Below are 13,509 nucleotides of genomic sequence, written 5' to 3'. Positions count from 1 at the left end.
TATTCTATTCCTCTTTTTTTATGTTCTCTTTCCTACTTCTGACTGACCCAGGTGCCCCCATTCTTCTGCTTCCATACTTAATTTGCCCATTTTCACTGTCATTCATCTTCGTCTACTTTGCCCTTTTTTCACTCTTACCAATTATTCATCGTGAATTTACACAGGTATAGCCGACTGACCACTTTGAGAATACTTCATTGTGGAGCACCCAAGTAACAGGAATTTAATCTTCATGTAGCTATTCACATCCATTAGAGAAAACCGTTCACATTAATAGAAATTCACCTTTGTCCTGTGGTAATAGGTCAGAATGCACACACACTAACATTTGCCTGCCTGGGTGACAAAATTTGGCTCAGATCCACACATAAGTATCTAGTAAACAAGCATATATCAAAAGCAAGTGGTCCGACTTTTTAAGAACTCTTTCACTGCTCCTTTTATTCCCAGAAAGGTAATAATTATAGCTTTCCTTCTCATATCTTTTTTTTTTTTAAAGCATTAGAACAGCTACAATAAGGCAACAATAGACCTTCATTTCTGATGCAGTAGATCTGAACCATAGCAATCAACTTTTAAAGGCTCACAAACAAAGGAAAAAAGGAATGAGACAGAAAAAAAATATTAAGAACTATTAATTTTACTTAAATGGCACGAACTTTTGACAGAGCTCCCTATTGGACTGTCACACTTAGTTCTACCTCAGTTTAGACTCTTATCATTATTCCCCAAGCACCTGGAAAACTATGGGTTCTGTTAAAACATGCCACTCACTATACAATATGTTCTAATGTATTTCTTTACTTTGTACCATTAAAAATTTTCCTACAAATTACCAAAGTCAGTCCTGCTGAAATAACCTTACCGCTACTGATGAACAGTTCTGCAAGCTGCTCCTTGGAGAAACCAGCATCCACTTCAACTTTAACAATTTCACATGTGGATCCTGCAGCCACTTGCTTTTGCTGTGTTGAAAATTTATAGATTTGGTGAAATAGTGCAAACTTTAATTTATTAACTAATTTACTTTATATGTTTGTGTTAATACCTTCATGCAGGCCGCTATCTGATATGCTATATAGTCTTGCAAACTTCCTTCTGGACCATGGAAAATGACATTACGGTATTGTTCAACCTACAGACAGACAATAAATTATTCTTGAAAGTTCATAGACTTGGATTTTTTTTTACCTAGATGAGACAATAAGCACCTAATAGACAAAATTCTTTGTTTTGCACTACTGGAGTTGATAATCCTTACTATATTATTTTCAAAATAGGCAATATTTGCATATGACATCTTGGAAATATATTGATAAATTTATATCATAATTTGTAAAACTACATGAAAAGGTATTTTGTGATTATAACAATCATTAAAACTTGAAAAATTCATGTAGGAAGGATCAGTTTAGGAGTCACAAATATTTTCTTGATTTTGAATTAAAATAGATAAACCAGAATGATGTTAAAATCATCGAAGAGTAGTTTAAGCCACCGCTAACTTAAGGACTTAGACTAAGGACTTTATTTCCAGTTGAAGTGGGATCATGTTATCAATACAGTAGAATAAAAATGATTTCATCGATCTTAACTGTAAAATTACTTTATCTCTGAAAAATCAGTAAGGGAATACACTCACATATTGTGCAATATTGTTGAATACAGCAGAAACCTATGGCACATAACTCTTCTAACAACATAAAATTCTATCCAAGGACACAGCAGAAATTATGCAGATTTTAAACTAATTCTGATTTGATTAGCAATGTTAACACAAATGATCTATGAAAGTTAACTCATATTATCCAATTATCCTTACATTTTGAGGTGTTAAATAAGTTGTAAGAGTTACAGGAGATATATATATATAAAAGCTAATAATAAAATTCAAATAATTGCTTACATGAATGTTATTCTAATTTACTTTCCCCTCAAAAAGTGGAATGAAGTAACTTTGGAAAGAAATAAGGTCTCACAGGGCTTTTAATATATTTTCTTAAGCGGTTCAGTTAATCAGATGGCAGCTATTTAAAGAAGAAAGTTAATGCCCTCACATGACTAAACTTATTGGGGTAAGATTTAGGGGAACTTTATTTTAAAGTAACAGCTTTCATCCCATTTCATTTTTTAGAAGTCTTGACATTCTTTCACAGAGTAGAAGGTAAATTTTTTTTAGTCAACACTATTACAGAAGTATTTTCACGTATAAATAGCATGCAGAGAGAAGCTAGCTTAGTGCATACCAGGCGGAGGTAATTCTGAAGTGTCTGAAGATGGATCATAGACGCATAAGTCACACTATTTAGGCAGCCTTCTTGAGGTCCTTTAAAAAGAGATACACAAATAACTTCTCTAAATCTCTCATGTTTATAAGCATGTATGATGGATACATATGCTTTTCATGCACTATTCTACAGTGATCTCCTAAAATTACAGGCTATGCAAATTAAAATGGTGAAGAAATGAAAGGCATTTATCTAGCAGCATAGATGCACAGGTATCCATGAACTAAGTAAAATGGATACTACTGTATAACTAAAAAAAGATAGTAGGACTTTTATGTGCCAGCATATTTTCTAAATGTTGTAGACCCTTTCAAATCTAGTTAAACAATTAATTGGATATTTCTGAGGATCAAGCAACACTGAAGAACAAAAACAGTAGCAAATGATTCTCAAATTATGTATTTCATATGGAGTGTCTTAACATTAAAACCTGAAAATTATGAATCGAAAATTACCAAACAAAAACACTGTGATATGCTCAGCTCTGTTCTTCTTCAAAAAGTCCCATGGTGGTTGGGAAAAAATCTGACCTGTTGACCATGAAATGTTTCCTGTTAAAAAGAAAAAATAAAAAAGAGAGATATTCCCTGTATCTATATAAAATGTCCTATGTTCAAGCATTTTCAGTTGCTTACAAAGATTGTGTGCATACACTGACAAATGGGACAAACAAACCAGTCCCATGTACTAAATCATACTATTATTTGATACCTGACTGAGGATACTAATGTTTTCTGCCAATTAAGACACAAGTTTAATAGCTAGCCTGTCTTTACATCTTTACATGTAAAATAAAGTAAAATAAGATAATTTGCCCAGTCTAACATGAATAGGTTTTTTTGGGGGTGGTGGGCAGGTGGAGGGGGGAAGGGGATTTAAGATGAAGCACATGAATTTTCAGTATCCTATGCAACTGTTACTACTACTACCACATTTTGGCCAATTTCTCATCATCTTAAAGATTTTTCTGTTTTACCTTGATAAGTGAAGTTACATAAACCAGGAGTAGTTCTGTTCTACCTATGCTCATGATTTACAGTCTGGATTTACTGTACAGTCTGGATGTACTGTGAAGACGTAGTGTGGGCTTTGGTTTGACTTATTTTTGACTTATTTTGACTTATTTTTGACTTATTTTGTTTCACCTGTAATACAGATCCCTCCTCTGGAGTACTAAATTGAGTAAAAGACTAATTAACATAGGACCCCATGGACCCCGAGATGATATTAAATTGCTTAATGATATTAAATTGCTGGTTGAGAGAGTCCCTTGGGAGACGGTCCTGAAGGGCAAAGGGGTCCAGGAAGGCTGGACGATCTTCAAGAAGGAAGTCTTAAAGGCGCAGGAGCAGGCTGTCCCCATACGCCGTAAGAAGAACGGGTGGGGAAGACGACCGGCCTGGCTGAACGGGGAGCTCTTGCTGGGACTCAGGAAAAAAAGGAGAGTTTACCGCTTGTGGAAGAAGGGGCAGGCGACTCAAGAAGAGTACAGGGGTCTCATTAGGTCGTGCAGAGAAGAAATGAGAAAGGCAAAAGCCCAGCTAGAACGCAATCTGGCCGCTGTCGTTAAAAACAACAAAAAAAGCTTTTACAAATATATTAATGACAAGAAGAGAGCCAAGGAGAATCTCCATCCTTTATTGGATGCGAGGGGGAACATTGTCACCGAGGATGAGGAAAAGGCTGAGGTACTCAATGCCTTCTTTGCCTCAGTCTTTAACAGGCAGACCAGTTATCTTCAGGGTACTTGGCCCCCCGAGCTGGAAGACAGGGACGGCGAGCAGGATGAACCCCCCATAATCCAAGAGGAAGCAGTCAATGACCTGCTACGCCACCTGGACGCTCACAAGTCCATGGGGCCGGATGGGATCCACCCGAGAGTGCTGAGGGAGCTGGCGGAGGTGCTCGCCAAGCTGCTCTCCATGATTTATCAGCAGTCCTGGTTAACGGGGGAGGTCCCGGACGACTGGAGGCTTGCCAATGTGACGCCCATCTACAAGAAGGGCCGGAAGGAGGATCTGGGGAACTACAGGCCTGTCAGCCTGACCTCGGTGCCGGGGAAGATTATGGAGCGGTTCATCTTGAGGGCGCTCACAAGGCATGAGTGGGACAACCAGGGGATCAGGCCCAGCCAGCACGGGTTCATGAAAGGCAGGTCCTGCTTGACCAACCTGATCTCCTTCTATGACCAGGTGACCCGCCTAGTGGATGAGGGAAAGGCTGTGGATGTGGTCTGCCTGGACTTCAGTAAGGCCTTTGACACTGTCTCCCACAGCATTCTCCTAGAGAAGCTGGTGGCTCACGGCTTAGACAGGTGTACTCTGCGCTGGGTCAAAAACTGGCTGGACGGCCGGGCCCAGAGAGTTGTGGTGAATGGAGTTACATCCAGTTGGCGGCCGGTAACGAGCGGTGTTCCCCAGGGCTCAGTCTTGTTTAATATCTTTATCGATGATCTGGATGAGGGGATCGAGTGCACCCTCAGTAAGTTTGCAGACGACACCAAGTTGGGTGGGAGTGTTGATCTGCTCGAGGGTAGGAAGGCTCTGCAGAGGGACCTGGACAGGCTGGATCGATGGGCCGAGGCCAACTGTATGAGGTTCAACAAGGCCAAGTGCCGGGTCCTGCACTTCGGCCACAACAACCCCATGCAGCGCTACAGGCTTGGGGAAGAGTGGCTGGAAAGCTGCCCAGCGGAAAAGGACCTGGGGGTGCTGGTTGACAGCCGGCTGAACATGAGCCGGCAGTGTGCCCAGGTGGCCAAGAAGGCCAATGGCATCCTGGCCTGTATCAGAAATAGTGTGGCCAGCAGGAGTAGGGAAGTGATCGTGCCCCTGTACTCGGCCCTGGTGAGGCCGCACCTCGAATACTGTGTTCAGTTTTGGGCCCCTCACTACAAGAAGGACATCGAGGTGCTGGAGCGTGTCCAGAGAAGGGCAACGAGGCTGGTGAGGGGTCTGGAGAACAAGTCTTATGAGGAGCGGCTGAGGGAACTGGGGTTGTTTAGCCTGCAGAAAAGGAGGCTGAGGGGAGACCTCATCGCTCTCTACAACTACCTGACAGGAGGTTGTAGCGAGGTGGGTGTCGGTCTCTTCTCCCAAGTAACAAGCGATAGGACAAGAGGAAATGGCCTCAAGTTGCGCCAGGGGAGGTTTAGATTGGATGTAAGGAAAAATTTCTTTACTGAAAGAGTGGTGAAACATTGGAACAGGCTGCCCAGGGAAGTGGTGGAGTCCCCATCCCTGGAGGTATTTAAAAGACGAGTAGATGAGGCACTTAGGGACATGGTTTAGTGGGCATGGTGGTGTTGGGTTGCTGGTTGGACTCGATGATCTTAGAGGTCTTTTCCAACCTCAATGATTCTATGATTCTATTCTATGAATTGTACTATACACATCGCTAAAAGTAAAGACTGCTTTCACTGTTCAAAGTTTCATAGATAGTATTGGTCTTTCTCAGTCTAAGCTTTAAATGATCCAGAAATCTAAAGATATTTTTATCTTACTTACAAGATTTCACAAATTCAGGAAAACCCCCAATTTTTGCTTTTCTTATTACACCAATATTGATACCTAGTTTGACAGATAGTATACTGCTTGCACTGAGGCCAATGTTGGATTCTGCAGCACTGTTAAATGACAGGTCTTCTAGGCTCCTCCATCCATCAGAAGTGATTGCTTGGAAATGGTTTGTCACTGCCTGACTCACTGCTTTTGAAAAATCATCCCATGATGTCTGTTTGCGGATATTTAAAGCACATATTGTGTTTTCTGTATCAAATTCCTCTGTACCACAATGGGCTGGTTCAATGCCACTGACTGAAATCCTTACAGGTACATTAAGAGCATCTGTTGAAAAACAGAAAGCCAAGAATGAGAAAAACTGTAAAACTCAATTAAAAAAGATCCTATTATTAATGACCAATAACATCTAATATTGCAAAGGAAAGCTACAAAATAACTCCTGCTACAGAAAAGCAAATGTTAAAGAGCAGCACAGATCACCACCACAAAATCAGAGCAGTGATGAAAAACAAATATCAAGGTATCTATCTTTTTTTACATTACAAAAAAATCAGTATTATTATGCTTAAGTAACAGGAAGCAAGACAAAACTTACTTAATCTTTTATTTCCTCTTTACAGACTAATTTCTTATAAATTAAGACAGATGGTAGGCCGTGTCTTAACATTGCAGTTTATTGTTGTTGTGCACATTTTTATTATCAATGCAGAAAGGAATTTTCTGGCACTAGTGCACAAGTGGAAAACACAGTTAGCTGAGCCAAATGTCTTTAAATAAAAAGCTAAGACAGAAAATTCACTTGAAAGTGTATATTTGATTTGCTATAGAATAAATTGACAAAATATTAGAAAAAGAAAGCAGGAAATTTACATGCACGTTCTAGAAACAAAATTAATTTAATGAAGTTATTTTAAATCTTGCTCTTTGAAAACTGGAATACAACTCAACAGAAGTGGCAGCAGTCTATATGGCTCATTAGATGACTAAAAGTAAAAATGAAACTACCTTCTAACTTTAATGCCAAAACAATACCCTTCAGAAATTATCCCTGAAATTAAAAACAAGTGCACCACAAAAAAAGATATCAGCTTATTATGAAATCTTGCAACATGATCTTAGTTTTGCTTTTGAGTTCAGAAGCCAAATCTTCAGCTGATACAAACTAATGAAGCTTTTCTGATGTCAGAAAAGCTCTGATTTAAGCCCACTAGCCTACCATAGGGAAAAGATTACTCAAAGGCATCCTTCAGATGTGGGATTGTGAGAAATGTATCAAAGGCTTGCCCTTCTGATGGCTGGACCTCAGGGAAATGAGCAATGACTATAAGAAATACAGACTGTTCTCTACAAGGAAACAGGCCCCTAGGACAGAGGTACAGTGTATACCTAAATTTCAGTGCATGTGTCCTCTATGGCACAGCTGGCAATCCTGGCCCCCAGGATCTTTCAGATCCATCGGAGCACATCTTCCTGTCCTACATGCATGTAATTCCTTACAGCCAAAACCTTACTGGATTGTGAGGAAGGTAGAGGATGGTACATACACAGCTTACCCAAAATGCAGTCTTGGCTTGTTGAGGCATATACCCAGATGAGAGTGGTGTTTCCAAGATTCCACAGATCAGATACGGGGGGGGGGGGGGGGGGGGGGGGGGGGAATAGCTAATTATGATTGCACTGATGTTAACTACAGGCTTAACAAACGAAAGAGAAGAGAAATGGAGTCCAAAGGTTCTGACCTGATAAAAGCAGCTGGATTCATGATAAGCCTGACCAGAGAAACAGGGTACTAGGACTGATGAAAATAATACAAGCATCAATTTCACAGGCTACAGATTCAGCCATCAGAAATTGGCTTCAGTCTGATAAAGAAGCAGACCACAGAGGAGTTTCTAATAGAAGGTGAATTGTGTTCCCCTCTGCACATACAGTAAAATGGTAAGAACCTAGATATTATAATAGCTGAAGAGGAAAATCAGAAGCAGCACACAGAAAGCTTCCCTAATTTGTTGATAATCAGTGAACTTGACTACCCACAGCCCTACATCCCACAACACAAACACAAAACCGTGAATAAATACAAAGCATACAAGTCTACAAAGACAATACTTCTGACTCTACAGAGAAATAGAAAACACAGAACTTGTGAGTGGATGGACTAAGATCTAACTCAAGAAATACACAGGTCAGCCCGCTCTACTGAATTTTGAGAAAACTTACACAGAGGAAGACAATGACAGGTTCCAACAGAAGAACAATCTTCTGACAGAAGTTATTGATGTTGGGAAAAAGAAGTTGTTTGATGTTGTCTCTAAGACTTTTTTTAAGAAGAAAACAAACAATCCCCTCAACAATCAACAAGTGACAAATAAAACTATGCTCTAAAAAGAGATTCAGATATGACTAGATGATTGTCTTAGCCTGAGGAAATTTGACAGCTATCCACCACCAAGTGATTTTTCTGCAAGAATCTGAAGAAAAGATAAGAGGAGGATAATAGCTTTGGAAAAAGTAATTACTAATATTAAATTCAGAAATTTTAAGAGAATATGGATGTTTGCACATGTACAATATATACCACCTTTTCAAATGGTTTAAAAACAAAGACATAAGTAATTTAATAACCTCCAACAAAATTTTATCATATACTTTTGCAAAATTTGGAGAATAGAAACTTGCCAGGTTAAGAAAACTTAATTTTGTGGTGCCAAAAAAGTGACAACTACTCTTTTAATATTTCTCATTTTTGTCCCACAAGCTTTTTACTGAAAACATTTTTATATAGTGCTGATAGCATTTACTTACTTAAGTTTTCTAGGAGATGTTTGCAATCATCAGTAGCAACATCATGCAATGTTCGATTACACTTATCTTTTCTCTCAGCCTCTAGTCCACCATGGCTACAAAGGATTTCTAGACAGTTCTGCAAAGGTAAGAACTGTATTATTTACTTGTCCAAAACTCCTAATTGAAATTCTTACACATGCATTTCCAAAGATAGTCAACTATGGAGTTTCTATATACGAGAATCCAAATGATGTTCCTCACAGAGTTGAAAACCAGGAGTAAAAATATTTTATAGCAGACTTGGAAGTCTCAAATCAAGATTTTGAAAAAGCAGAATATATGCAGCCAGGCTTCTACAGTCTCCAAGCATCAAATACTGGTCAGCTGAATTGAGAAATTCTTAACATCTGGCCACTAGTTTAAGTATTCACATAAAGAAATAGAAGCCCAACTATCCATCCTGTTTTGAACATCTTGGCCTCAATGTTCAAGCAACATTAAAAACACAATTCTAAAGCTTAATACAGACTAATTAATGAATCTATTCAGATGGCATAAAACCAGTTTTCACTTTGCAATTCACCAAGTGGGAGTTTCCATGACACCTGACATCTGAGTCGTACACAGCAAAAGAAAAACAATCATTTTAAAATCACCTTGCAAGCCTCTTCTTTGGCAGGTAAACCTGAATTTCTGCAAGCATAATAACAATGCAGTGAAATAAAAATGCATTTCTATTAAAGTCAGAGCACAAACATTTTGCGGATGCCAACATGATGCCCTCTTAAAATTCAAAGACTTAAAAAAAAGTCATATGCTCAACAAAAGCAAAAATTCCTTACAGTTCATTAGAAACAAGTTACTAGCAAGTAAATTTGGATTGGTACAATCATACTGTAACATGAAAAAAATATCAATTATATAGATCCTCCCAAACTAGTGAGGGGAAAAAAAAAGCCCTCACAAAACTACATTCAAATATTGATTGATCAGTGACCAGAAGACTGAGTAGGTCCTGATTTCTAATGATCATCCATTCAGCAACAATACAGGTGGCCTTCATGAAAGCATTGTCATCCTCAGACATGCCTTTTAAGGACAGATTTCCACATTAAAAACAGACACCATCAGAAATGATACTAGTTAATACTGTATTGATAATGTCTGGGGTTAATCAAAGCAGAGAAACCAAACCTTGAAAACACAGAGAAGCAGCTATTAAGTATTTCGATTCAGAACAGTGGCTTGTTGCAGGTTACCTATTTTGTAGCCATTCTAACAGAAAGACTTACGTCAGCATATCTGATACCTTTCATAAACATAACAGTCATTCAAGCTATATTTCCCTGTGACATGAAATTTTACCAGATTGTGGTTCCAGCACTTGTAAGAACTTTTAGAAAATCAGTTAGCTCACTAACTTTGCCAGAAGAAAATTAACCAGAAAAAAACCACCTATTTTCTTGTCAGGTTAGTAAGTTAACTGTCTCTTTCACATGGGTGCAATGAATGGCAAAGACAGCAGAAGGCAGAGGACTGAACCGTGAAGCTGAAAGTGGGAAGTAAAGAGGGAAGAAAGAAGTGGGAGAGAACAAAGAAATGAAGCTTATTTCCTTAGTAAAATGAGCAGTTTTGTTGGCTCTGTTGGCTATGAAATATCAGCTAAGATTATCTGTAAAGAATGGCATCTACCAATCTTGAAAGAAAAGGATGCAAGTGCCAGTACTCTTTATATGGAACTATCATGTAGTGTCGTGAATGACATGCAGTGCAGATAAAGGATTAGAGAAGGAAATCAAAGTATTAACAATACTTGAAGATGGCTATTAAGCTTTCTTTAGCTTCTTAATATCCCAAACATCTCTCAAATCAATAAATGCATTTAATCAAATACAATTATATAAAGTCTCGGCAACATCAAAACCAGGAATCTGACTGCCAGCTATATATTGCCTTCATCACCTAAAAGAATACCCTCAACCTTAAATGGAGATCTTATTAAACAGTTGACTTGGAATGTTCTCAGAAACTCAAAACCATGGGTTATTCATGAAAGGTATATGCGAAGACTTCCAGTGTCAGAGCCTTCAGAGAGAACACCTAGCCAAAGCCTCTTTTAGACAGTAAATAAAACCTAGCTTCAAAGTTCCTGAGGATTATATCATTGCAGAAAGAAGCAACATATTGCACACTGTGTAGGTATTTGCAGACTATAACAAATACCTTAAACTCCATCTAAACTGAGATGAGCGGAAACTGAAATAAGAGTCTGTACCTGCCTAACAGACACTGGTAATGGAACATTGACTCTGTTTGTAATGCAAAATGCTGAGTAAGCAGTGGCTGGTCCCTAAAAACCCATAATTTAATAAACTGAATCTTAAATCTGTGCCTATTTTGAATTTATCATAGTAAATTTATCAGGGGAAAAAAGCAAACATAATGATAGATATTGAATTAGGCATGTAATCACAAGCTGATTTTCAAAGTCTTGGACTATATTTTCCTAAAATTCACTCTTCTCTGTGTGTAGCACCCTCTATTTTCTCCCTGGGTAAAATTTTCACAGTAAGATCTGACTGACAGCTGCCATGGGGGAAAAAAAAAATCCTTTGAACAGTCAGTGTTAGAAGTATAAAGCTTCTGATGTCAAATCCTTCAAGTAATATTCAATTTCCAGAAATCTTCCTGTTAATCATCAGTAAGACCTGTAAGGTCATTCTCCATGTCATGAGTTATCCCAACCCCCAAAAAACTGACTCATTGCCTGCTAAAAAGGCTGCCCAAAATAACAAATTAAACAATGTATTACTGCACAAATCGGATTCTCAAATTTCCTGTTCTCCCCTCCCTCCCACAGGAAAAATTGTTCATAGTTAAATCATCCCTAACTGTAACTGGAAACAATGTCCATCTAATATCTATATTAAGTACATGACACCCAATGAATTGGCATTTAGGGTAGGATTCACCTCACCTCAACTTTGAAAATCTGAGTCTCAAGCAATCATGTTTTCTCTTTTTATTGTTGTCCCAAAAGAAATAGGCATTTAAATATGACAATTCACCCCATCTGACACCTAGCTTCTGGGGTAAATTATCCACTGGAATTATCTCTTTGTCTCTGTTAAATCAAGTGTGACAATAAACTAGAAAACAAACTCAGATTTAACATCTAAGTTTTAGTTCTTCAAAGATAAAAAAGAAGGATTTATCTCGCCTAAATTCTATCAGGTTACTGTAACTTGTTCACATAGACTGACCTTAAAACCTTTTGATGCCGCTATGTGGGCAGCAGTCCAACCCTCATTGTCAGCATGGTTGATGAGATCTGCAGAAATAACAGGCTTTACTCTACTGCTATAGTTGTCTTCTCTCTTCTCCAAATCAAAGTAATCTAAATTAGGCTCTGCATCAGCCAAAGAGTTCCTATTGTTTGGCTCTCCATAGTACATAAGGAGCTTGAGACTGTCAACATTACCAGAATCCACTGCTGCGTGAATTGGTGACCAGCCATCCTAAAAAAAACAAAAGCAAAATGCACACTCCAACCAAACACATTGAAAAATGTTTGCAGAACTTATATCAGCAATGAATCTGAATGGAAGGCTCTGTTTGGAAATTAAAAAGATAAGAAAGAGTGACATAACAATCCTTTGGGAAAACAGAGTTGCTTCTATGTGTTTGGGGTGGAAGAAAGAGGGAAGAAAATGTAGCAGAAAGAAAATTTCTCCAAGGACAGTCCAACAGACAGAAACTTCAAAACTTTTAGAAGAGTCTGAGTGATATAGGACTCACATGCTCGTAATAGACTGTTTCCTTATCATGTATCAAATTAACACGACTCTAATGATCAATAATTTGTTTCATGTTGCATTAATCAATTTATTAGTCAGATATTTTTAAGGTTTTGACATCATAACTTTCTCTCATTTCAAGTCAAATATATTTACTTTCCAAATCCAAAATAAATGAATTGAAAAAATTCAGTGTAATGGAGGGGCAGAATGTACTGTGAAGCTAATACTCTCTGTGCTGTGTTTCTGGACAGCCTACATCCCACATCCCACATTTACATGTTTATGTCACAGTCTTAAGAAAACCTTCAGGAAAGCACCTGAAAAGGGCAGTACCTAGATGTTAATTTTGAGACAGTCCTCTTCCCTTTCTCCTGCATATACTTTTTTTTTGCCATATTCTCCCATTTGTGATATATGAGACTTTACAATACTGGCTGACAAATTTGGGGGTGGGGGTCCCCTCAAGGACAAAAATAAAGCACCCTAACATAAAAGGTGGAAGCAAAATCCCTATCTCCACTTCTCCACCTTAAAAATAGGTCAAAACAGAAGAGTTCTGTTTTGCAAATCCAGTGCCGAAGAAAAGTCTGCAGCAAACTGCAGGCGGAATCTGAAATATGTAAAATAATATGGAAGTCGCATAATTTAGGAGATTTTAGAGACAATACACAGCTTAAAAAAATTGCAGAAAGTATGATGAAAAGAACAAAATACTAATTTCAAATTACATGGTTTATTCCAGCTTTAAAGAAAACTTTAAATAAATATTTTAATGTAAATATTTCCTAGCTGTTCGCAGTTATTCAGTACTATACAAGGTACTTTAACTTTACAAACTGTTTTAACTTACACTGGTTTTTACTGTTCGATCTGCTCCACCTTCCAACAATAGCTTAATACAATCGTTATTTCCATTTTTACAGGCCAGGTACAAAGGTGTCTGTCCTCTTTCAGCAGCATGGTTAATATCAGCCTGATACACGGTTAATAATTCTGCACACCTACAGCAAACAATAAGGTAGTAAAAGTATCTTGTATTAGACATCCAAAAACTCTTTATAACTTATAACATTTAAATATTTTTTTATAAAGTACAGATTTTATAGATACAGA

At 38.0% G+C, this 13,509-nt stretch overlaps 1 protein-coding gene across 1 annotated transcript in view; it reads right to left on the bottom strand.

The window, feature by feature from the left end:
• CTTNBP2 (cortactin binding protein 2) overlaps window positions 1-13,509 on the bottom strand; it is a 93,037-nt gene that overhangs the window by 20,031 nt on the left and 59,497 nt on the right. The window contains exons 7-14 of the mRNA XM_076330370.1: window positions 13,247-13,397; window positions 11,860-12,114; window positions 8,615-8,732; window positions 5,858-6,133; window positions 2,744-2,839; window positions 2,247-2,326; window positions 1,049-1,135; window positions 866-965 (exon numbers count right to left, since the gene is read on the bottom strand). Of these exons, the coding sequence (XP_076186485.1) occupies window positions 866-965; window positions 1,049-1,135; window positions 2,247-2,326; window positions 2,744-2,839; window positions 5,858-6,133; window positions 8,615-8,732; window positions 11,860-12,114; window positions 13,247-13,397 (1,163 nt within the window). The remainder of the gene's footprint in view (window positions 1-865; window positions 966-1,048; window positions 1,136-2,246; window positions 2,327-2,743; window positions 2,840-5,857; window positions 6,134-8,614; window positions 8,733-11,859; window positions 12,115-13,246; window positions 13,398-13,509) is intronic.

This window comes from Aptenodytes patagonicus, chromosome 1, assembly GCF_965638725.1.
Source record: "Aptenodytes patagonicus chromosome 1, bAptPat1.pri.cur, whole genome shotgun sequence".
NCBI lineage: Eukaryota > Metazoa > Chordata > Aves > Sphenisciformes > Spheniscidae > Aptenodytes > Aptenodytes patagonicus.
Note: the sequence above shows the minus strand (reverse complement) of the source record. Positions and strands in the feature narration are given on the sequence as shown.